Here is a 24267-nt window from a genome sequence, read left to right as displayed (position 1 = left end):
AAGCTTTCAGGTGAGGTCACCTGTTCCCCATAGACTCGACGTGTGCGCGCAAGACCTCATAGGAGCAAGCTCGCCTGCTCTGTGCCGGATGTCGAAGCGCTCAGCAACACCACAACCAACGAGCGACTGATGGGACGTTCTCGGCAGCGACTGAGCCTCAGCTCGGTGTAATGAGCTCCTGTGCTTCAGTCTGCAACGACTGCAACATCTCGTCCGTACGCATTTCCCAGGCTTTCAAGTACTCAATCATTTTGGAAACATCTTGGCGATTGAGCACGCGTGGCCGTACACGTGAAACTGTTATCGTCCCATCGACTTGATCGATGGAACCCTGCACCAGGCATTCGGAAAATGCTTTCATCACCATATGCTCCACCTCGTCAAGCGTTACGCGACATTCTTTCGCTGCAGCAGAGAAAGGTATCTTTCCCGCGTAGACCGCATCGAACGACGCCATACGCGTAAAGCACAGTAAACGAATCTTCTGGGATAGGGTTGCTCGGTTGGTACGTAAGAGCTCCTGCAGTCGGGGCTCCGTAACCTCGCGCTCCATTATACGCTCAAACTCGTCAATATCGCCAATTTCAACTGCCTGCAAAAGTCGGTGAAACCACTTCCTCTCGTCTTGCTCAGCGAGAGCGCGTACGACGTCGCATTGCAGCACCTCGCCGAGGTTGTAGATGTCCTTGCCCAACAGGGCTGCCATCCCGATATCCAGAGCCCATTCCACGCGTTCTGCCTCGGAGAGAACCTCAATCGGTGTGCACGATAGGAAAGCCAGCGCGTGATGGTAAAACTCGCCAGCCGAGCCGATCGCCTTGTAATAGTCACTGGCTGCGCGGTAGTAAGCGGAACTCACCGCAGGATCCAGCGTCCCCGTTGTCGCAGCAACTAGACTAGAAGCCTCCGCCAGCAACCGCTTCGCCTCATCTACCGCCGAATCGTCGCCAGTTCGGAGTAGCAGACGGATCAGCTCGGAAAGATAGAGCGTGCGCGCTGCAACGCTGTGTTCCACGGGAGCCTTCTCGCCAAGACACTCGCGCAGAAACGCAGCAGCGTTCCGCGCATTCTGCCGGTGCACCAAACGAGAAAGTCCTATAACAACTTGAGTGAGCGAAAGAGGATTTAATCTAGTTTCAAAATCTCGTAGAAAGCGATAGTAAAATGCCAGCGCCTCTTCACTCTGAACGCCGGTTTCCTGCCAGTGCTCAACGAGCGCAACAACACACTGCGTGAGCTGGTGCCACAAGCGCTTGTCGTAGAGGTCAGCAAGCTCTCCATATCTTGCAGGATCTTCAACAGCTTTCTGGTCTATATATTCTTTCGCGCCTCCAGCAGTGTTCATAGCTTCGAGTAGAACAGCGGATGCTCGACAGCATGTATCGGGTAGCGCTGTTCTTCGCTGGGCGAACGCACGCGCAAACGCGTGACGGCTTCGTTGCCGTTCACAGAGTGTCTGGCGCTTGCGCTGGAAGCAACTTCTGAGACGCTGTTCCGTTCGTATGCAAGTTTTTCTGCGATATTTGAAGCGCTAGGAAAGGAGAGGTTCCTAGCCTCGAACAAGTGTTATGGCTTGGCAGTGTTTGTAAACTATCAAAAAGCTGGTGAAAAAGAGCGTTCTAGCGGTGAACAACAGTTATCAGCAAACAGTTCGAGGAGCGAAGCATGGCGCTCCAGTGTGAGGCAACTGCTCCAGGCGAACAGCGGATCCAGTTCCCAGTGGGCACCATTGTGCGATGGATATGCTCGCAGGTGCTTGTGCGTTTTTATTATCCGGCAGCTATTGTGGGTGATGGCGGGCTGCCTACGAAGGAGCGTGCACACTGGATAGCGAGTCCGCAGGCGCTCTACGTGCGCGGCTATTCTCGCTTCCTTGGTATCGACTTCCGACCCGTTTGGTGGACACTGCGCTGTCTCTTCGGGTCGATTCGCATGGAGGCGTATCCGGATCTTTCACCAGCGACAGAGCGCCGCTGGCCGGTGGTCATTCTATCGCACGGACTGGGCGGAACCGCTACTGCTTATGCAAAGCTGTGCTGCGCGCTGAGCGCTCACGGGATGGTAGTGCTAGCCGTTGAACACCAGGATGGAACCGCATCTGCTACGCTTACTCGATCAGGCACCGCTCTTTTTTACAGAAAACCAAATCTTCGAGATCCTGTTGGGAAGAGAAAACGAGCACGAAAGGAACAATTGGAGAAGCGTTGTCGAGAGATCCAAACCTTACTGGAATGGCTCCAGGGCACGGAACCCGCCACTGCCGAGGAAGACCGGCTACAGCTGGAGCTGCTGAAGGTGTGTGATGCTAAGCGAATAACGCTTTGTGGACACTCTTTTGGAGGTGCCACGATAGCCCAGTGGTTGTTATCGCCTCGAGCTGACCAGTTTTCACTGCACCGTTGCTTGTTACTGGATCCGTGGTTCTGGCCTCTGCTAAACGAAACCGAGATCGAGAATGGAAACGAAGGGCGGCGTGAGCCCACGCAAGAAGCATCAAGTCTTCCTCTACCGACGGGCGCGATCGCTCCCAGCTTGTTGCTCGTCAATGAGCTCTTCTCCCGCAGTCTGTCCCCGACGGAGCGTCGGGCACTGCAGCTATGGCCAGCCACACATCGTTTGATGTTGCGTGGAGCTGCACACCAGGTGCAGTCAGATTTTGAGCATCGTTTGCCCCGGATTGTGACTCGATTTGCTCGTTTAGCCTCGCGCCAAGACCCAAGTCGGCTATTCCAGACACAGCTGGATTTGATAATTGCTTTCTTAGACGGAGATGAAGCGCGTTGGGTTGCAACGTTGGAACGTGAGGCTGACCTCGTTGTTCCCCTAGAGCCCTAGAATGTCTCTCGCGATTCACGTGAGCAGCGCTTTCCGGTGACGCTCATTCCACTTTCCTATTTTCGTTTCAACTGGTGAGTTTATGGGGTTTGAACGAGTTTGGAGCTTGGCGGCACTTGAGGGCAAGGCACCGTATTCACCGGAAGAGATGCACGCGAGCACACAGGTCCAAATACAGTGTACTCAATGACTTCATTGAGCTGGACCGGGCGAACCTGTTGCCGGTATATGTCGGCGACTGCTGCACCCGAGGACGCGCTCTAGGTAGCCTTCTATTTTCTTAGTTGTTTTGGTCGATTGACGGGCAAGGTTCCTATACAGCAGCGATGTCATCGTTGGTGTGGGGTATTCTTGGTTACGTATCTGAAGCAGACGCTCCGGGAACTTGACGCTACCGCTCGTTATCCTCTACCGTATAGCCGTCGGAAAAAAAGCAGTGCGTCAAGGAATATCTGGATCGGATTGCGAGTCGATCGAACTAGTAGTACGGCGAGTTCGCCGGCGACATAGAGTGTTTAAACTGCTCGCTCACCGCCCAGCGTAGTTCAGAATACTGTAGAACACTGCATTGCTCGTTCAGTTCATTCATTTCGATTAGATTTCGAACGGTTTTAGATGTTCAGCCTCGGCAATCGAAGTTCAGCTGTGCGTGCGTACGGATTCATACCTGGTTTAGGGAATTTTCTGTCGTATTCCACTGCGGTTCCTTCAACGTTTTGCGTCGGGGATTCGAGGCGCTATCGAAAACTCGAGGATTCGCGACACTCACGAACATTCGCTCGTAAAATAAACGATATCATTTTCCAGTGCATGAGTGATGCTTCTATTCTTCTAATTTTCTTGTATGTAAAATGACCAAATCACGCATTCTTCATGTTTTCGACTTTTCTGTTTCAAGGGAACTCGAGAAAGCAGCAATTCGTGCCGCTGGATTGACGAAAAAAACAGCTCAACATCGTTAGTTGGCGGCGTCTGCTCGAGCTCGTTCCGAAAGTTCAATGACTCCGCCGCTTCAAAATAATCGATTCCATTTGAAAGACTAATCATGCTCACTTTGTGCCCATCGACGAAATGTGATTCCACAGCTGCTTGATATCACACACGGGATACGCTAACAGAGGCTCCCGTCTCGACTGTTTGCGTGGAGCAGGGCGTTCATGGACTCGGACCTGCGTTATCGCTGCGATCGCTTCCGATGAAGTGAGCATCGCTGCAGCCTACGAAGGTAGCGTGAACAGATCGAGATTGCTTAACTTGTTTTCCAGTCAGGATTTTTCTCCAGATACTTGATCCCTAAAGGAAAACTTACCGTTCCAAAAGCTCGTTATCTAATGGAAAAGCCTGTGCATGTGCTTCGCTGCGCAGAAGAAACAGTATTCGCTGAGATATTCGACTGGAAGAGGCCCGCAATTGCAAAGCAAGTCACCAGGCGCAGAAACAGAGCGTATCGAGAGGACTCTTTTGCAGTCCTCAAAGGCATATTCCGCGCGGTAAAGCAAGTGTCGAGGAGCCACAGAGCGGGGCGCGGATGAGGAGGTGCATAGGGCATAGCGCTACACCTGACCGAAGCCGCGTGTCGTTGCGGGAGCGTGTGCCTCAAGGCTATACACAAGGAAGATGAAAATGCCGGGCGAAGCGTAAATCGCAAGTTTGCCTTTGCGTACAATGTGTGAACAACAACAACAACAGTCATAAACAGCGAAATCGGTTCTTAAACGTTGCTATGAACATGCTGCTGCAGGTGATAATAGAGCTGCAGGCACAGGAGAGAACTACATGTTTCAAGCAGGAGATGCGAGAGAGGAAAAGGAACAAGTCGCATCCAAATCCTGCAAAAACGGATCTTAATCATAATGGGACGAGCCCTACACTTTAGAGTGTCTGTCCGAGTTAGTCCTCTCATTCCGTCTTACTCTGCGATGAACGTGGCAGACCACGCGCCCTGATTAGGTTCCACCGAGAAACTTGCCATTCTAGGCCCGTGTTCTCACTTGGTTGTCGCTTCAAAGCTCGTTTCCTCTGAAAACAAAACGGTTGCGCATGACTGCCAAACGAGGGTTGCCTCTCGATGCACGCTCTTTATCTGAAACCTTGCGGTGCTCGCCAGCGCACCCCTAGTTATCAGGCAAGTACCAGAGGTAGCGATCTTCTCTCCGGAGTCCACGTTGCAGAGCAGACTCGGCACGATCCCGGAAAAAGTCCTGTTCGAGCAATAGATCGCAAGTGCATCACTCGTGCGATCGGGTCGGTCGGTACCATCCCATGGAGAGCGGTTCGTCGAAGGCTTCCAGCTGGACAACTCCCAAGCGTCACGTGTCTCGCTCTACCGACACGGCATGACAGTTACCATGAACGCACCACCGATAATGGCGACTATGTGGAGAAAACGTACCCAGAGTTGCACCATGTTTCGCAATCATCGGTTCGAGGAGCGCAGGGCCATCACGCGGATACCGTTGGCCCCGGCGAATACTTGAAAAACGAGTATACAGTGTTGCGCCTTATTTGTGCCATCATCTGTTCAAAGAGCTGAAAACTATCTTGCTGATACTGTTGCAACGGATCTACCTGCCGCAACGTCTGCAAAGACGACATGTCCCGCAAAAGCGCTAATTTTCGTAAATGTTCACTCCAGAGCTGATCATGCTGAACCAGTGCCAAATAGCGAAAGACAGCAACATCCTGCTGCGGTGCGCTCTGTTGCAACATCCGCCGGTGTTGCGAGAGCCGTACGCCAACAGCGGCGGCAACTTGGTCGATAGCTGCTGCGGACTGGCACATGCTCTCGTTCAGAAGCGCCCCTGGGAAGAACGCTTTCAATTTCTGAACGCATTTTGCCGGATCTCGACGATTTGCTTGGAGAATATCCTGAATCGTCGTTCGTATCCAGTCGCCCGCGAGGCCAGCAAGCACCCCAGAGGCCCGGGCTGCTGCCGCATCCGAACCGAATAGGAGCGCTTCATCGGCTTCCAAAAAGCGGTTTCGCTGTCGATACAGTACCTTCCGTTGTTGGGAAAGCACCTCATCATAAGCGAATAACTGCTTCCGAATCCCCGCATAATATTGCTCGATGCTGCGCTGGACATTGTCCAGCGTACGCGCAACCTGGACGCTCTCGATGGGGGTTGTTTCGTCCAGACGAAACGCTTCGGCGAGGCGAGCCATCCGATCACCCCCAAACACCCTGAAGATGGGGTCCTCCAGCGACAGGAAGAAACGCGAACATCCGGGGTCACCTTGGCGACCTGCACGACCCCGCAACTGGTTATCGATGCGGCGTGACTCGTGTCGTTCAGTTCCGAGGATGTGCAGGCCACCGAGGTCCAGCACAGCTGCGCGCTCTGCATCGAGCCGCGGACGCAGCTGCTTTTCCAGCCACTGAAGTGCCTCTCTTACCAGCTCCTGGGCCTCGGCAGAGAAGGGCAACGTTGGCTCTTGAAACTCGGCAGCTTGCAGCATCAGCTGATGCAGCTGCTCCATGGATTCGATGATAAGCCGCGGACCGGGATCCGTCGAACGCTGGGAACGCAGTGCCTCAGCGATTTTTTCTCCAAAGCAGTGCAGCTGGTGATGCTCCGCCTCTTCGAGACACGAGAGGAAATGCTCGGTGGATGCGCGGTCGCCGGCCCCAGAGGAGCATTCAGGCCCCAGAGCGAACGTGGCAAGCAGCTCCCTCTGGAGAAGAGCGCGTGCTAGACTGGACACGTTTCCACCCAGCACGATATCGGTTCCTCGTCCAGCCATGTTTGTTGCGATCGTAACCGCTCCTAGACGACCTGCTTGGGCGATGATTTCGCTCTCACGTTCAGCGTTCTCCGGACGTGCATTCAGAACCTCGTGCGGAACGCGTTCGCCTTCGCTCAAAAGGGCGCTGATTCGCTCACTAGCTTCAATACTGGTGGTTCCAACCAGGACGGGCACTTTTCGAAGGTGCAGGCGTCGAATTTCTGCGACCACAGCAAGAAGTTTGCCGCGACTCGTTCGAAACACCACATCGGGGTAGTCTCGGCGAACGACAGGTAGCGCGGTGGGCACAACGACCACCTCGAGTCCGTACGTTTCGCGTATCTCTGCTGCATCGGTAGCAGCGGTGCCCGTCATGCCTGCCAGACGAGGAAACAGGCGAAAGAAGGACTGATACGAGATGGAAGCTACAGTCCGCGGTTCAGTGCGGACAGCGAGCCCCTCCTTGGCCTCGATGGCCTGGTGCAGACCCTCTGACCAGCGCCTACCTTGCAGTACTCGACCGGTAAACTCATCCACGATTAGCACTTGATCACCCCGAACGACATAATCTATATCACGTTGATAGAGCTCCTTCGCCTTGAGTGCATTCAGCACAAAGGGCGCCCACGGATCCGCTGCGGCGAAGAGCGTTGGCACTTGCAGTGCCTCCTCACATGCTTCGTAACCGGCGCCTGTCAAAGTGACATTGCGCTCCTTTTCATAGACCGTGTAGTGCCGATCCCGCTGCAGGTTTGCAGCCAGTTTAGCGGCAGTAGCGTATTTCTCTGTGGGCGCCTCTGCAGCCTGGGAAATGATCAGCGGTGTACGCGCTTCATCTATCATGATTGAGTCGGCCTCATCCAGTAGACAAAAGTAGAAGGGCTTGGGCCTCACAAGCACTTGATCAGCAGCGCTCAGCACCAGATGGTCGCGTAGATAGTCGAATCCAAGCTCCGCATTCGTCACATAGGTGATATCGCAAGCGTATGCTCGTTGACGTGCCGCCCGCTCTGTGGCGCTGGTCACACACCCGACAGAGAAACCCAGGGAGCGATACAGTGGACCCATGTTTTCAAAGTCGCGACGGCAGAGGTAATCGTTCACCGTCACGACCAGGACGGTACCGCGAGCCGCTAGCGCGCTGGCACATGCCGGCATCGTTGCGATGAGCGTTTTCCCCTCACCGGTGGCGATCTCCGCTACGCAACCGTGAAAGAGTGCAAGGCCACCAAGAACCTGCACATCGAAGGGTCGCATGCTGAGCGTCCGACGTGCGGCCTCTCGAACGATGGCGAATACCTCGGCCAGTGGCGGGTCCCCGCTCCGCACCGAGTCGTTTCTCCGCAGGGCATCCAAGCGAGCTCTGAGTTCATCGCTTTTGAGTTGTTCCAGTTCCGCCTCCAGTGCATTGATTTCCAGAAGTGTATCCCAGTACTTCGCGAGCGTCGGATCTTTGACCCGATCACGTGTGAGCTCAGTGGCGACACTGGACTCTGCCGAGACCGGCGACTTGGACTTGCGAACGAACCGCTCTGGGAGGCCGAAGAGACTCAGCTGCAGACGGCGAGTAAGCGGAGCGAGAACTGTGGATTTCCGTAGCGACGCCTCTTTACGAAGACGTGTGCGGAACGACCAGCACGAAGGGCGCCACAGGTGCTTTCGAAAAGCACCAGCTGGCAACGTTGCAAGGCACGCTTCTCGTGAACGGAGAAAGCATTGTCTCTGCGTGAACGGGTACGTCACATGGAACATGGTGGGCAACGAATGAAGCCCTGGTCCTTTCTGCAACGTCAGTTCTAAATTGTCAGAGGGAGCAAAACTTGAGTCCTAGCGGAGTTCGGTTCACTACCCCTGCTTCGGCTGTTGGTAGAGCCGCCGACAACGTTCCTGTCGCTTCCGGACCCGACACCTGAGTTTTTACTTTGTAAGATCGATGACGAAACAAACCAGAGTCCACCGAAGACACATGTACTGTCAGAAACCAGAGAAGCGAGCACTTTCTAAGAGCGGAAGCCACTGCCACCGCCACCGCCACAAGCAGTACGAACGTCACCAACAGCAGCCCCGACTTGTTCGCAGCGGAGATCGGATGCTGGGTACGTTTGGAGATGCAGCGCTCTGGTAGTCGCTCGATAGACGCAGCACAGATACGTGTGGAACACCTGGGTATGCGAGTCACTTTTGTTTTGTTTGCTTTTCTAGCGGGTATTTTACAAAAGGAATGCATCTTGTGGGTTGGAAAAAGAGGTGAAAGGAACTGATATGTTTCATGGTAATTGGATGAAACGGCCTTACTTGTTCAAATCAGGTATTCGCAAGTCCTTCGATGAGTGAAGCACGCTTCTTCGCATGCTTATCCTGAACGTTCCTTGCATCCAATACAGCACTTGTCAAACTGGATGCGCACCTGCTCATTCAACGAGAGCGTCCAAAGAGTGCACCAATCCATGCCGGACAATTTCCATCGATATATTCAGGACGATACGCAAGCTTCACAAGCATGGCTGTACGCTGAACCGTGCACAGAAGAAGAGCGTAGTGAATAGTCGCATGCACGAGATGGTGAACGGTAAGCTGATCGAACGCCAACTGGCGAGGCAATCGAAAAAGAGCGTCTTGCAATGATGCGATTCCGCAGGCAAACATAGGCAGAGGCATTCTGCACGGAGACCTGTATGCCTCAACCAACATCCGGAAATGTCTCGTGCATCGGGAGCGTCCAACAGCCTTGTGTCGAGCGGGCTCGCGAGGTACTCGTGTAGTACTCTTAATGGACATGGAGCAGAAACGCTAGAGCTTCTCAATGGAAAATTTAGTTATCAGGCGAGAAGGCGTTGGAATCCCGCCTTGAGCCAGACGCTTGTGCGGTACGGTCAGCAATCAAAGAATGCTCGAACGTCCCATAAAAGTAGATATCGGTAATGATATTCGGATACATTCGGTGGAAAATGCTGGTGCTCCATTATTCAATATTCCAGAGTATACCGAGATATTGCTTGAACGGTAGCAGCCTTGATCGGAGAGGGAGCGATCGACACTCGTATCCGCTCCGCAGCATACCTTGAGAGCAAGCTTCAGCACGATCGCTCCAAGTGAGCTGCGCTTGCTGCGCAAACAGGAACATTTTCCGCAAGCAAACTGGCTTTATCTGGAACCTAATATTCACAGTGGTTAACGACCAGAGACATCAGGAGCAGCAGCATAGTTCCCATGTCCTCCTTTTTCCTCGAGAGCAGACTCTTACAAAACATATCACACTCATCGTTGCATTCTGCGTGGCGATGACGACCGAGCTGCGTCTCCCGGAGTACACCGCATACAGTTCAGATTCACAGACCTGACACCCTTAAAACCTAGCATTCAAGATTTCGATCCAGACTGCTCTGCAAGCTCTTCGAAAGCGCTACCGAATCGCAAATAGCACACTATTTTCGCGCAGATGTAATCCGTGGGTCCACGGAAACCGAAACGCAACGAGATCCCTTGCAAATGTGTCCGGTGAATGCATGATACGAACAGCATTAAAGAGGGCGCCCTGGTTTCCCAGGTGCATGTTCGAAGCATTCAGCCTGCAGTGCACTCTGCAAAGACGACGAGAAACGAAGATGGAAAAGAATTTCCATCTGCAATGTATCGTGAAGGTGCGAGATGCATGCACTCGTCCGGAATGCACGCACTTTACCAGTCTGGATTCTCTGTGGACAGAGCGAATCGGCCTCGGAGGAACATCCCGGGCTGCAGCATTGATCAAGCAACCCTGTAACCGTCAATGCATACAAAAGGAGTGGAAAACTCGCAGAAGAACGTTTATCCAAGGCTGAAGCAGCAGATATTCTTGCTCAGCAGGGCTCCAGGTAGCCGCGCTGCTGGTGCATGAGCGCTCTCGCCCTCCAAATGCAACATCGATCAGCTGCCACGCTGAAATCGACGTTGCTCGCAGCTTGGATGCCTTCGCCCAGTTGCTGGTTTCGGCGTCTAGGGCTGTAATCGCTTTGCTGGAATGTTTCTCGCATGCCTGGTCATAGAAACGGGAATGTTCCACACATCATATTGGCAACGATTGCTGGCGAGCGAGTACGTGTTCTAAATCTTGTGCCGATCGTTCGCCGTCAACACGTGCTACATCCGCCACTGCCTCGATGCTCCCGCTCAAGACTGCGACAAATACGAAGACCTCCGAAGAATGTCTCGTATTGGCCTCCGTGTATCGGCGTACGGACCTCATAGGTAAGGGTGCAGAGGATTCAGTTCCGCCGCGAGACTACATACCCAGCGCTGAGTCCCGAGATGCAATATCCCGCTCGCGAGTGCATGGCGGCAAAAGTCCATACTCCGCATCGCTTGCACCATTCAAAACCCGGTGTTCGCATCTGTTTACGCCTATTTCGTAATTTATTCCGCGAATCATCGTTGCGCATCGCCTCCTGGTACGCTGGATGGCTCCTCTTTCTCCGTAACGGGCTTCTTTTCGGGGGATGCGAGCTTCTCGGGGCGATCCAAGCCGCCTATCCACTCATTCGCGCGCCTCAGGTTCTTTTGCAGTCGTTCGCTCTGTTTTTGCAGTTTATCTCGTTGGCTGGACGGCAGACTAAAGCCATCCAGGGTCTTTCGGGTCTCTCGCAGTAACTGCTCGATTCGATCCAGATGCTCGCGGCTGCGCATCCGCAGCTCTTCCGTTGTCTTGCTGAGTACGATCCTTGCGTAATGTTCGAGTCGACGACGCGTGTCAGCGTTGATCCCAGAAGCCAGGTTGCCGGTTAGCATTCGCTGGGCCGCGATTCGTTCCAACTCCGCGCAAGCTGCACTGGGCGAGCGCGAAAGCTCCAGTAGCCGAATCTCTCCGCCACTAAGAACAAGGTCCGGTAGCAACATCTCATTCAGTGCTCGAGATGCTACTCGAAGATGTGCACTTCCGGCAACAGAAAGACGCTCCAAGGCGAAGCGCCGAGTCTGTGCTAGTTTCTGGCCAGTAGTCGCGTCGGTAGCCGTATCGCGACTGCGTTTTGGTGCCTTTGCCTTCCGCGTCGAGGCTACTTCGCGGGCCAGGCGTCGCCAGTTCGAGTCCGTCAGCTCTAGGTTGTCGAACTCAAGGAACGCCTGTGGCTCATGAAGTTCCACATCTACGCCCACTGCGGCGGTTTCACTACCCGGCTTCATCCACGCGGGCATGAAGGACCGCAGCGCGGCACCTTCATCGAACTTTGTCTCAATGAGGCGCACGCTACACGCTTCGCGCTCACCGACGCCTGCCGGCGGTGGCGGTGCAAGCAAACGCACCCGGTGCAACTCGTAGGAGCCTCGCTTCCGCCGGGCAATCGAGCCAATCCTAACCCTAAGCCTGTGCGTCTTCCAAATAAAAAATTCGATAAGTTTCACCCGGAATACATAGCTTGCCGCCAAGAGTGCTCCAGTCGTGGCCAAAGCGCCGAGAAGCGCGTGGCGAACAAGCGGAGTCGCTGCTCCAGGTGGTGTCGCCGGCGGAACCGTCATGAGCGCGACGCTCCGCCTGGCTTGACGATTAGGCGACCTAATGAGTGTCAGGCTTCCAGAAAAGCAGCTTCCGCAGGGAAGCAGCATATTGAACCACAGACGCACCACAAGGATCGGGTTTCACAGGCGGTACCAGCGAACACGTTCACTGCAAACAGCGCGAGCTACGAGCCGGTGGCAAGACCATCGATGCGCGAGCCGCAGGGGCCACGCTGAGCGATGCGCCGGGGCGTTCATCGTCACTGGTCGCTTCATAGAAGGTTTGTATAGAAAGTGAAGGAAAGACCGGACACCATGTTGGATGAAAAACGCCACGATCCAACGTTATCGGTGATATCGCGCAGCTGTTCTATCTCCGTGCTGTGTTTGTATCGGATTTTCGGAGGCAGTTGGGAGCGCTCACGACAGGCGCGGTGCACGATGGAATGTACGGAATGACGAGTATCTTCGGGGGAGGCATGCATGTTCATTGATGGAGCTCGGAGTTGGGTTGAGAAATGATTGGTACGCTCCAGTATGCCGATATTCATGGCGCAAGTGGGGTTCTCAGCTCAGTGTAAAGGTGTTGTCGATGAGAACAGAACAGATTTGCTAACGAATTCCGGAGATTTTTTGAAGACGCGCGTGACCAGAGTACCTGCTGGTCATGCTGCCGCTTGCCCTCGCGTAATCGTTGTTGTAACGACGATGCCGCAACAGTGTACGTCTAAAAGCTGCAGACTATAGCCGAAAATGCCTCACCTGAGGTGCACCGTTCTCCTTATGAGTTGCGAACCCTGTCCCAGATTCGCTCGCTGCAGCACGGCTTGCGTTTCCCATGCAGGAAACAGACAATTCGGCAATAGAGCGGTTCACCAAACGCTGACGTCCAGCTTGCCCCAGGGTAGTCGCCTTCATCGTGCATGATCGGGACCCGAGCCGCATCTAAGGTGGCGTCCAATGTTGCCGATTTTCTTTTCGTTGCCTGGATCCCTGAATCGGACTAGCACCACACACAAGCCGCACCATGACCTGCCGGCCTGGACCGGAGACCTCATCCATCCAGACGCTCTGCAGATGCCGAGCACGCCACTGGTGCTCACTGCTATGCTGTTTGTGTCATCGTCTTACCAGCCGCATACTTTCCGCATTCTTGCCACAATGCAGCCACGTTGACGCGACGTTGCTGCACACTGGCGATTCTCGTCGCGCCCGCCGTGCGCTACCTACCGATTCGGGCGCGATAGCTTTGCCTCCGCCAAGGCCGTACGCTTGTGTATCGTTTACCGCCTACGTGCGCTGCTTTTTCATCCACAAAGGATCTGCATATGCACCCGATGCCATCGTCCATGTTGCGTCGTATCGTGCAACAGAGCAGGTGCTGGGGAGCCGCCTCCGCGCGGGTTGGCTGGACGCGAAGTTACGCGATCCGTGCGACAACGGCGCAACCGGTTGACACTTCGAAAGCCCGCATCGTTGCACCTTCTTCACTATCGTTTCATTACAGTTTAAGGAAGAGTCTTCGTAGACTTCGAGAGACACTGAGCGACCCGAAGGCGAAGCTGGAGCTGAGCTCGGCGGATAAGGACGCCATAATAGTGGAGTTGCTGGCCGTTGCGAAACGCAGCGGGATGGAAGTGACGGAAGCCTGGCTTCGGGAGAATATTCCTATCGCGGACTCGTACACGCTCGAAGAGATACAACGCTTACTTGAAACCCCCATGATCAAGTAAATAACTTGATGAAGGGTTCGTTGTGGAAAAAAAAGCACGAGCGAGGTCCAGCGTCAGCAGGTACGGCGCGGTGGATGTTTCCAACTGGAAAGGACTTGCGCCGCCGTCTTGCGCGTGAAAAACCGTCTGGTGCTCGCTGCACGTCCATTGCTCACGAATGACAAGCGCCTGGGCGTTCCCCGAAGGTTCATCAGCTCCTTGTAGCGGTGGCGTCTATCGCTCCCACTGCCGGATAGCCCATGCAGGTACGAAAGCCGGATCGAACGCTATCGCTGGCTCGCTGGTCATGGCGTGATTCACCACCGTACGCAAGCACGAGTCCGATGCGTTCAAATCGCGTGCGATGGGCAGTGGTACCAAAGTTCATGAATTTGCCGAGCGCTTGTCGAGGGTATCACACCTAGGGACGATCGACGTCGATTTCGAAGCGAAATGGAGTCCGTGTCTGAACCACGTTACAAGCGGACCGGTTTTCGCACTGTAATATTTCTATGCAACGCTTGGAAACGAACAGGGCGGTGAACAGCGACATGGGGCGTGCGTCCCGACGGCTTTGCGACACATGCACGAAAATCGTGCCCGCAATTATCATCGCAATGCTGTCGTGAGGATGCTTTGGGGACCTGTTTCGCTCTGACGGTTGCATTGCTTACCGCCTACGAGCGCTGCTCAGCGCGAACCAAGTATTCAACGAGCTTGTGATACGCTCCTAGGGTCGCGAAGAGACGCGTCAGCGGGAGAAATCCCGGCTAAGCATATCGCAGACAGCGTTGGAGGCGAATCCGCCCGGCAGTAGGACATCTTGGGAGCGAGCTCTCGCGCGGCGCCAATGCATCCCAGTCGCTATCGAGTACGATGAACTGCGGACAGACATAAAATCTGCATCGACTAGTGTTTACGGCCTCCGCTGGCAGTGTCAGTCTATTTGCCCCACATCGAGTGCGGATCAGAGCGATCGACACGCCAGCACCTATATGATCATGTTCGGGGCGCACTAGCCTGCCCTCCCATTGACGCAGTTTCCTATTACCCAAGCTGAGCTCTCCTGGAGCGCGAGCAACTTTCCAAGCACGCGCTTGCTCTTCCATTCTTGTGGTCACATGATGGATCACGCCAGTCATAATGCGGTACCCGCGGCACGGCGGCACCCGAGCACAAGCCAGAACCTTCCCGAAGGTTAGCAGCCCGCCCGAGGCGGCGCGTATCATCGGATCCCTGCTGGGGCCCTGAACAACCGCGTTCCCGAAAAGTGCGCGTCTGGTAGAGCGAGGCACTTGCCGGCACCGGAAGCAGTTTCTTGAGAATTCTGCACCCAGCGTACAAAACTAGATGTAGCCATGTAGATGCGTCTAGGTTGCATGCTGGGCATCTGCCGCTACATCCACGAGACCAGTTGGTTTCTTAGGCCAGTTACGCTGCTTCCGGACCGGGATTGAGCTCACATCCACCAGTAGATCAAATTTTTCCTCGACTTCACGGGACAGTGCCTCCTCTAGAGTTCCAACGGAAGTCGAGCGAGGAACGGATACCTGGGCCTTCAGACGAAACAGGGGCCATCCGGCAAATGGCGCTGGTACAGTTTCCGTCTCCATAGCCTCTATGTGAGCCTGGAATGGGACCAACGCCTCTGTGAGACTGCGAACGATACCTGGCTGGTCGGGGCCTTCGACACTGATCTCGAGCATGCGCACGTCTGTCTCGACCACCGGCTCTTCCCGAGTCTCACGGCAAGTCACGCTGTAATCCGGGAACGCCCCCTCAAGAGCTTTGCGCAGTTCTTCGAGTCGTTCCGTGGATACCGTCAGTAGAGACATGATCGCAAACTCGCCGCCCAAACGTACCATACGCGACTCCTCAAAGTTGCCGCCGTGCTTCGAGACCTCAGCAGTGAACCTATGTACGATGCCGCGGCGATCCGCCCCATTCAGCGTCACGACGCACAGTTTGGACGCGGGCGCCGACACGCTGCTCCCTGATAGCCAGCACACTTTCCCAAACGGCGCACGCAGTCCTGCACGCGTCATCTCGGGTAAAGCGCTGGTGCTACTCGCGCCGACTCGGCCCAGGGCACAGCCGATTCGACCCAGTGTGGTCGAGAGCCCCCGCGACGCTCGCAAAATATTGCTGTGACCGTACGTCTGCATATAGGGAGACAACGTTATGGCCAAACTCAATGAATTTGACGCCCAGACACCGGATTTTCGCGAGCGCTGCGTATAGCTACCCCGCCGTACTACCTCAACAAGGAGCAAATCTCCGCAGGAGCGCCTGCGGCAGCTGTGCTCGAGGCCGCGGAGCGCGCACTGCATTCGTGCCGGGTCCCGGCAAGGCGCGCGCTCCGAAACGCAGCGGATCGCGGGTGTGCAGCAGTGTCGCCTCAACGCAGGTGCGCCGCGCGGTGAGGATGCGGAAGGTATGCGGTCGGTACGACGATGACGCATGCAGCATAGCAGTGAGCACCAGTGGCGTGCTCGGCATCAGCAGGGCGGCTGGATGGATGAGGCCCCTGATCCGGACCTGGAGCTCACGGTGCGGCATGTATGGTGCACAGCGGCGCCTGCATGGTGAATGGTGATCGCTCTGTCGACAGGTAGAAGCTGTCGCGCATCCCGCGAGTGCTAGTGAGATCCACGGATCCAGGCTAGCGAAGAAAAATCGACAACTTTCGACGCAACCTAAGATGCGCGCCCACTGCTTCCAGATATCCCCTAGTCTCAGTTCAAAACTGATTGACGTGCTCTATTCGTTTATGGTGTGAGCATTACGTCCAAGACGATGCAGAGGTCAGAAAACAGAGCCTCCGCAACCGGAAGCACGGGATCCAGCAACCTCAGCCGCATCGTGTATCAACGCTCTCTATACAATATGACCATCTCTGCAACATCCAAGCCGCATCCGGGCGCGGCGGTGCGTTCACCACAGCAGCAGGTATCCCGGATGCAGTGGCGAATCGGTTTGGGAAGCGTCCTCGTCATCAACGTCGGGATCGGGTACGCGGCACACGGGCCACGAAGAGCAGTGCGTCGTGCGAGGCAGTTCCTGGGCGGGGTGAGCGCTCTTGAGGACCCTCAAAAAATTGCGCGCCTCTTCACGCAACTCACTCGAGTCTTCAACCACTGGAAGACGATCGCGGCAGCCGACCTTATCTTGCTCGATCGGCGCTCGCTTCTGTGCCGTTGAAGGTTGTTCGCGCTTCAACGCAAGGTTGCCAACGTCGCCGAGCGGTTGCCGTACGCCCTTTCGTCGTCCGAGGCCTGGTGAGCCACTATGCTGTTCATAGCAATATTCGTCCATCTGTTACCTGCTTTTTACAACTGGGACAACAATAGTTATTAACGTCCGGCGCGTGCAGGCACAGCGCGTTTCGCTGATGATACCACGAACGTCCGATCGCGTTCGAAAATCGAATGCCCTCGCGGGAACGTCGTGAACAGCGCGAGGCCTGCGTACGCGGCGCTTTGGCGATGACGTGCCGCTTCACCGGTTTCACATACGGGGCAATGCCAGTGACCTGGGACCCTGCATTGCATGCAGGTTTCGGTTCATTTGTGGGTAGCATGTTAGATGGCAGGCGACAGCTGCGCTACAGAGAGACATTGCGGACGCGCGCGTGGGATACGTTGCACAGCGCAGGATCGTGTTGTGGAAGCGCTGACTCGAACGTGTCCGGCCTGCGGCAACAAGCTTCAGCGAGCGTCACACTTCCTCGGAGCCGTACGGAATTCAGCGGTCAGGAAGCATGCGTTCGAGCCCCGTATGCATGGAATCCCGAAACGGGGATGCGACTCGACATCCACCGTCATTCTAGAAGATTTGCGGTGCGTGCTCGTGTGTGTACCCGGATGGATGCGTCGCATTGAGCCTCGCTTGCGAGATCGACGCGAGTCTGGCGACCTGTTCTTCGTGGGAACGCACACAGCAAACCAGAGCCCGAAGGCTCTACGTACGCATCTGGGCACCAATCGCCAGATTCGAAGATTTCACGCTGAGACTCTCCGTGTGCTGATGAGCAGGTGCGAGCCCCGGTATGCGCGCGCTGCTCGAAACGATTCCACTTTTATACGTGCACGGTAGCGGAAGCCTGCCTTTTGTAGCAACATCGTGGAATCTGGCATATTGTAAGCGAACACAATTACCGCGGAGTCCGCTATGCACTCCATAAGAGCCTTCTCGATAAATGCGAGCAACTTATGCAGATCCAGAACGCTGTTCGCATCTGACGCTCCGAGGTTCGCATGTTATGCGACCCCGGTCCCTCTGTTGACCCCCACCCCGCCCGATCGGCACAGATACTTCCAAGTGAACCTTCTGCAGCGAGTGCGGACACGCGAGACACTCACGAAGCGATCGCCGCATTGAGCCTGTTCCAAAAATTCATTGAGCTTTCTTGGATAGGCATGGTGGGTACACGCACCTCTCTGCGCCACGAAGTGACACCTGCTGGACTTGCGTGCCGAAAACAGCGAACACGCGGCGCCCGTACGTCACCCGCGACAGGGCGGGCGCTGCTTCACCCGTGCTACCCCGGGATGCGCCATCCACTGGGAACCGCCTTTCCGTCCAGTTCATGTATATGGTCCGCTGCATTTATGGTATACAGATTCGATTACTCCGGGTATTGCTGTGAATGTGCACGTGGGATGCAGCTTTGTATCCTCTCATTTGTGCGGATCAATGTTCACGATGCTGTACCAGTTGCAGGTTCGTACCAAGAGCGTGCGTGCGACAGCATCGCGCGCGCTTCGACACCGTTGCGTGCCGGCGGCGCCCGTGCGCGTGCAATCGAGCTCTGGCGCGCCTTCTGCTTGGATTTCTATGGTAGTGGAAGCTCACTGCAACACCCTAGCGGAAATGCAAGGGACCCTGCGCACAGAGCGCACTGCTAACAATCGTAGCACATGCACACTTGCACTAACGAATAGGGTTGAAGGTTCGAGAAGCAGCCGAACTGGCTGTCGCTTGTCACAGAGCGAGTTCTGGGACTACCTCCAACAACGGCTACTCCAACAGGAACTTGACGAACAAGCACTCTTGCAGTCCGACCCTAGACCGCTGACCAGTGGAAACTGCGAGCACCTCTGGTCACCCCAGCAGAGTCCAAGGGCGTTTCGGGACCGCAAACGAGAGCGGTCGAGTTCCCAGTGTTCGGGTACTACGCCCGCGAACTCGCAACGAACGCGACCGCGAAGCGAACTCGGGTGTCTGGAGTTGCACGCGCTCGACGAGAGCGCATCACTGACTGTAACGGGCTCGGAAAGATTTATATGGACTGCGAAACACCCACGCAAAGTGTTCAAGCGGTCTTTACAGTGAACTGAGCGCATAGGATTCTAGAACCGCGCACCAAAGAGCGTCGGTCATCGCCAACTGCCCCAATCAAGCCAGCGCAGAATAGCGGGTAATCGAACGTTGAGACGTTTTGTACCGCCCTGATCTTCCTGCTGTACAGCAGTCTTGCGTGCGTCCTTGACACTGGACGGTGTCCAGACCCCGTAGTACAGATAACAGCCGATCAGCTGTAATATTTGAGCTAGCCATAACTCGCCGGTATCCTTGAGGAAAACAGGCAGCACCAAGTTCATCACCGGCGCTATTAGAAAGGATACATTCAACGCATTCTTCTCTGCACTAGACGGCTTACGAGCGCGTAAAGACGGAATCGTGAATAGCCAGACCATCCAAAAACCGAGCGCTTGCACATACAAGGGTAGTCTAGAATCGAACGCCATCCATCCACCCAGCGCAGCTGTAAGTATGCCCTGAGCGACGAAAAGATTCTTCAGCCATTGACGCATTACCGCGCGTTTCTCCTGTTCAAGTTCACGCTGCATCTTGGAAAACTTGCTGAGAAGGCGGTCTCTTTCAGCCGCATTCCCGGAGCTCGTGAGCTCAGCGAGTCTGGTTTGGTACTCGGCGAGTTTGCGTTCTAAGTTAACGACCTTTGATGGGTTCAGTAGTTGCTCGAGTTCAATGCCTGCTGACTCGAGTTCCTTTCGTACTCGCGCTTCGACCGGGTCTGCGACCCCGGTGGCTCGTTTCGTCGGCTCCGTTGTTTCCGTGCTACAGTGCAGCGGTGTACGCAACACGGTTCGTCGTAAAGGCACCGACAACATCTTGCCTTGAACAATGTTCGATTCTCTGCAGAGCACGCCGCTGGACCATAGCGTCCGAAATTGCTGTTGTTTACAGATTGGTACGGTGAACATGAAGCGAAACGCAACGTGCCGAAAGATGTGTTGAAAACACGGGGAAATATGATGTTCGCTGGGAATGGCAGTGAAGCGGATCCGAGGCGCTTCACGGAAAAAACGAAATCACTTTACCTTCTAGTACAATAATGGACAGATGCTTCTAGAGGCGCTGACCGGCACCGGCCAGCGCGCCATGCTGGAATACGCCAATGTCGATACTTCCCTCTACGGACGATGATACTCACTAGAACTCTAGGATACGCGCGTGCTACCAACGAACAATGCAACGGTTTCCGTTCCTTCAGAGACGCTCTGACAGTCCGCGCGCCTCAGCGCAGCTATTCCCAAATTTTGTCCACGATCGTCGTAAAAGGGAAGGCAGCGCAGCAGCGGCGGCGACGCCTTCCACGCACGCACGCACGCACGCACGCATCTGTCACTACTAGCAGGAGGATGCGTACCGACGCGTTTGTAGAGCACAAGATCCAGCCCGGTCACTGCGATACATCCAATGCATTTACTGGAATCCGTCAGCGCTGGTCTGGGTGAAGGCGTCCTTGTCGACAGCAGTCTGGAGTCAAAGGTTTGGCATCATATCTTTTTGAGCTGCTCTAGCGTCGGATCCGCTCTATCCCCAAGCGTCGCACCACCTCGAACACCAGGTCATAGGTGAAGAACCCGTCGCCGATGCCCCAATCTACACGGCCGACATGTCCCGTTGCTCACGACAACTTGCGAATGCGCAAGTCATACAGAATGCTATCAAGTCGCTGAATCGCGTATTTCAGTGCATCGTAGCTGCGGCGAAGAGAGTCATTCCGAAAGTTTAACAGTCGAAAGCCTGCATAGACCTGGTTGCAGAAAAAAGCGAGCTTGCGCGGGGTTGCATAGTCGCCCAGTACAACCCGGTTCGCCGCGAGCCGCGCGAGCTCCTGAATACCGCCGCACAGGCCCAGCAGGTATTCCTCAAGGTCGAGACGCAGTGCAGGTTGTGTCGGCGCCTTTTCACCGTCGAGCATCTCAAGCACCTCGTCTTTTGTCACCAGAGCTGCAGTGCAAGTTTCGACGCTGTCGTTTGCTTGACTCTGGTCGAGATTGTCACTGAACTGGGGCCCCGGTGCGTGGACCGTTTCAAAGAACCGAATGAGCAAGCAGCTCTGCACGATGTGGATGCTGCACTGGCGCCATAGATCGTTGTACTTGTAGAACATGCCCTCGGGCACGAGGCTCTGTAACTCAAGAAAACCTGACCCTATCGTTCGCAGTTGCTGACGAGCGCCTGCAACCGCGTCCGACCAGTCCACCTCGTAGTGGAGTCGACTGAGTTGCGTCTCCAGAGAGCGCACCGCAACATCAAGTTCGTCTCGTTGCAGACGGAGTCGCTCCCGGAGCTGGCCCTCGTGCTCCAGAGCAGTTGCAACTGCTGCAAAACCTGAGGTGATGTCGGAAGTCATTCAAGAACTTGCCCGCTGGACACCACTTTCGCAACGCTTCCCTAGCACTGGCGCGCCGCCAGCCGCGGCCGAAACCTGCGTCAATGCTCCCTCACAGGAGCTGCTTCTGGTAGCGTTCTGCGCTATCAAGTGCGAGAGAGGCCTTGCCATCTAGCGAGAGGCGGTGGAAACGCGGCAAGAACGCAACCGCATCAGCACTGACAAGTAACGCGCAACACATAACCACGCCCGCAGTTGTGTCGGGGTCCTTGGAAAGTCGCCATTGACCCGGGACACGTTGCACAACAAGAACGGTTGCGTTACGCAAAGTCGTTTCTGCGTACGGCTCCCGCACGTCTCTGCACAGAAAGGTTTCGTTGCAAAGGAACAAAGCCGTTGTCGTAGGGCTCGTGCGCTGAGGAAGAGTGCCCGACTGGTACAGGGAGCTGGTGCGAATTCGAAGCACCTATCCAAACCGCCACGGTTTGTGTAACCAGTTGTCTAACAAACTTTGAATCAGTTTATGAACAGATGCTGTGCAGGTACTGGAGAGAGAGAGACACGAAAACTATCCCAAAGCTTTGTCTCTGTCGAAAAAACGTCAAGTCAACTTGCGGAGAAAGCACGTGCCTCGCGGTGCTTTTGGAATGATATCAGCGCCGAGCACCGACGCACAGTTTAGAGAGCCTCATGGATGAACCAGTCACGCGTCTAGCAGTTCGCCAAAGAGTGAAAGCGCCTTGGTTTGATAAAAACAAAAACCTTGATTCCGGGATGGAGACACTCGTGGACACGGACGACTTGTCCGATCAAGTGCAGGTCGTATTCAGCGCTGCAGCCGAATACGACCCCGCTCCATGACACAAAATGCTCCGCGGTCACGCAATATCTCACAGAACAAGGATAAGCGGCCAACTCGTGTCCCCGGAGTCTGATCCAGACGTCATCCGTTTACGCAGCAATGGCTGCGACTTTGGCATCCAACAGCCAGGCACACTACGCAAGCAATCGACATCAGCAGAGTCGGGAAGCGATGTTGCACCACCTCATTTGCCGAAACCGCTGAGCCGGCAACAACCACAGTACCCTGCTTCGATGCAGCAAAAGCGCTAAGGTCATCTAGTGCGAAAACGAGGCACCTCAGGCGTCAGCGTCCTTGCAGGCACGAGTGAGAAACACGTAAATCACTGGGCGCTGAGGCCAACTAGATCGCCACGGCACTATTCAGGTGAATCCTGCAGATGACTGCACCTGCCTGTGCCGCTGCACGATATCTGTTGGCTAGTTCATGCTGGGGATCGCTCGCGACCCACTAAGTACGAGTCTCTGTAGACAAGAGAGCGCTCGTCGCTTCACGTCGCTGCTAGAATGGGTGAGCAGCTCCAACAGACGTGGTTTGATCTGCTCGGTTTCGAGGATGAGCCGCGCTCGCGGTTGTACCCGCAAAATTTCACAAACATCGTTCATAGCAATATTGAGCGTGTGGGCATCTTGCGAGTCCCGGATCAACGTACACAATCGACGCAAGACTTTCCAATTTTCCGCTTCAAATTTGTTTGCGTTTTCCTCCCAAAATGCTGCATCCCGGTGCGCTGGTGTCCAGTCTAGCGAACCGACGAGGAGCTCCTCCAGATACATCTCTAACGAAGTCATGGAGGAAAGCTCCTCTGCTAGTCGGCTTCGCAGGTGCATCACGTCGAGCTGGAGTTCTTCATCATTCCATCGACGAAGTGCAGCATTATTTGTGCCCAGATACGTTGCAATGCCCGCACCGATCATCTCTCGACAGAGTGTCGCGTCCTCGGATAGGTTGCGTAAAACGGCAAGCGTCAAGCGCACCGCCTTTTGAGCCTTGAGCTCACGCAGAACGCCATTCAATCGTAGAGGTAATCGGCCGCTTTCGAAAGGCTCCGGTCCGATTTCCCGCACAGAAAAAGACAACAGCCACAGACTGAACAACACCTGGTAGATGACTTCCAGAGGCGCTGCGGCTGGCTGCTCAAGATAAGCACTGAGCGCCGAAATCCCGTGGACGTGCTGCTTACCAAAAAAAGACGAGGGAGCTGATGGCATCTCCGCCGCTTCAGCGGCTTTGTTGGGCTCTCCGTCCCCCTCATGGAAGACGTTACTCGTGCTAAATATGATCCTGGCTGTGCTGTTACGCAAAAAGGCCGTTGTAGATAGCAGCGCATCCATCAGCAAGGGGTCAGCGTAGTGCGCGGTGCGAAAAGGCCCCAAGCGTTGCCACAAACTCGACACGAGCACCGGTGCGAACTGCTCCAGAAGCGGCCGCTCCTGCTCAGCGTCGGTCAATGGGTTTCCCAGGAGGATGCCCGCGGGCCGGTGCACGCCAGCGTACAGTGCGAGGTCGACGTACCGACCCCAGTCGTCGTGCTGGCGGAACCACTCGAGACGCCGCCGACCCGTTTCGTCAAGTGCCCTACCCGCAGCTGGTTCCATCAGGGACTCTAGAATCTCCTGCATGGCACCCACAGCCCTATTAAAGGACTCTGCTTTGATTCCTTGGGTGCTCGCGAGCTTCAAACGCTCAACAAGCCGAGCAGTGGCCCTATGCGCCGTGGCCACGACCTCCACTAGCTCAGCTTGAACCAGTGCAGCCCGCTGGACGCGGGTCAACGACAAGTACCTCAGCAGTGTCGAAACATCTCTGGAGGGTAGATCTAGAGCATCAAGCGGAGACCGCACCGCCAGACCGATATCCATTTCGGATGCCGCCAAAAAGCCGCACTGAAGCGCCCGGGGTGTGCCAGCTCTACAGCGCAACTCCTGAGCGTGCTCGCCAACGGTAGCGAAACCGCCTCCAAAGAGGCAGCAGGTACCTAAACACCAACACACCCGCCCCAAGCACCTGAGAAACGA

At 55.3% G+C, this 24267-nt stretch overlaps 9 protein-coding genes and 1 non-coding gene across 10 annotated transcripts; 3 read left to right on the top strand and 7 right to left on the bottom strand.

The window, feature by feature from the left end:
* Positions 1–157: 157 nt before the first annotated feature.
* On the bottom strand, positions 158–1345 carry CYME_CMQ395C (26S proteasome regulatory subunit RPN9; the record flags this gene model as incomplete). Its single annotated transcript, XM_005538223.1, has 1 exon — positions 158–1345. The coding sequence occupies one exon, from the start codon at positions 1343–1345 to the stop codon at positions 158–160; it is 1188 nt and encodes a 395-aa protein (XP_005538280.1).
* Positions 1346–1665: 320 nt separating this feature from the next.
* Positions 1666–2835, top strand: CYME_CMQ394C (probable platelet activating factor acetylhydrolase; the record flags this gene model as incomplete). Its single annotated transcript, XM_005538222.1, has 1 exon — positions 1666–2835. The coding sequence occupies one exon, from the start codon at positions 1666–1668 to the stop codon at positions 2833–2835; it is 1170 nt and encodes a 389-aa protein (XP_005538279.1).
* A 2442-nt stretch (positions 2836–5277) lies between these two features.
* CYME_CMQ393C (chloroplast preprotein translocase SecA subunit) lies at positions 5278–8313 on the bottom strand (the record flags this gene model as incomplete). The annotated part of the gene is made up of 1 exon (XM_005538221.1): positions 5278–8313. The coding sequence occupies one exon, from the start codon at positions 8311–8313 to the stop codon at positions 5278–5280; it is 3036 nt and encodes a 1011-aa protein (XP_005538278.1).
* Positions 8314–10965: 2652 nt separating this feature from the next.
* Positions 10966–12138, bottom strand: CYME_CMQ392C (hypothetical protein; the record flags this gene model as incomplete). The annotated part of the gene is made up of 1 exon (XM_005538220.1): positions 10966–12138. One exon carries the CDS (start codon positions 12136–12138, stop codon positions 10966–10968), a length of 1173 nt encoding a protein of 390 aa, XP_005538277.1.
* A 1220-nt stretch (positions 12139–13358) lies between these two features.
* On the top strand, positions 13359–13763 carry CYME_CMQ391C (hypothetical protein; the record flags this gene model as incomplete). Its single annotated transcript, XM_005538219.1, has 1 exon — positions 13359–13763. The coding sequence occupies one exon, from the start codon at positions 13359–13361 to the stop codon at positions 13761–13763; it is 405 nt and encodes a 134-aa protein (XP_005538276.1).
* Positions 13764–15112: 1349 nt separating this feature from the next.
* CYME_CMQ390C (hypothetical protein, conserved) lies at positions 15113–16072 on the bottom strand (the record flags this gene model as incomplete). Its single annotated transcript, XM_005538218.1, has 1 exon — positions 15113–16072. The coding sequence occupies one exon, from the start codon at positions 16070–16072 to the stop codon at positions 15113–15115; it is 960 nt and encodes a 319-aa protein (XP_005538275.1).
* A 3048-nt stretch (positions 16073–19120) lies between these two features.
* On the bottom strand, positions 19121–19969 carry CYME_CMQ389C (hypothetical protein, conserved; the record flags this gene model as incomplete). Its single annotated transcript, XM_005538217.1, has 1 exon — positions 19121–19969. One exon carries the CDS (start codon positions 19967–19969, stop codon positions 19121–19123), a length of 849 nt encoding a protein of 282 aa, XP_005538274.1.
* Positions 19970–20676: 707 nt separating this feature from the next.
* Positions 20677–21408, bottom strand: CYME_CMQ388C (similar to DNA/RNA-binding protein translin/TB-RBP; the record flags this gene model as incomplete). The annotated part of the gene is made up of 1 exon (XM_005538216.1): positions 20677–21408. One exon carries the CDS (start codon positions 21406–21408, stop codon positions 20677–20679), a length of 732 nt encoding a protein of 243 aa, XP_005538273.1.
* Positions 21409–21503: 95 nt separating this feature from the next.
* Positions 21504–24246, top strand: CYME_CMQ387T. The gene has a single exon (XR_002461577.1). It is a non-coding gene; the product is annotated as a hypothetical transcript (transcript).
* On the bottom strand, positions 22669–24111 carry CYME_CMQ386C (similar to V-type ATPase V1 subunit H; the record flags this gene model as incomplete). Its single annotated transcript, XM_005538215.1, has 1 exon — positions 22669–24111. One exon carries the CDS (start codon positions 24109–24111, stop codon positions 22669–22671), a length of 1443 nt encoding a protein of 480 aa, XP_005538272.1.
* Positions 24247–24267: the final 21 nt, after the last annotated feature.

The sequence above is a fragment of the Cyanidioschyzon merolae genome, chromosome 17, assembly GCF_000091205.1.
Source record: "Cyanidioschyzon merolae strain 10D DNA, chromosome 17, complete genome".
Taxonomy (NCBI): Eukaryota; Rhodophyta; class Bangiophyceae; order Cyanidiales; family Cyanidiaceae; genus Cyanidioschyzon; species Cyanidioschyzon merolae.
Note: the sequence above shows the minus strand (reverse complement) of the source record. Positions and strands in the feature narration are given on the sequence as shown.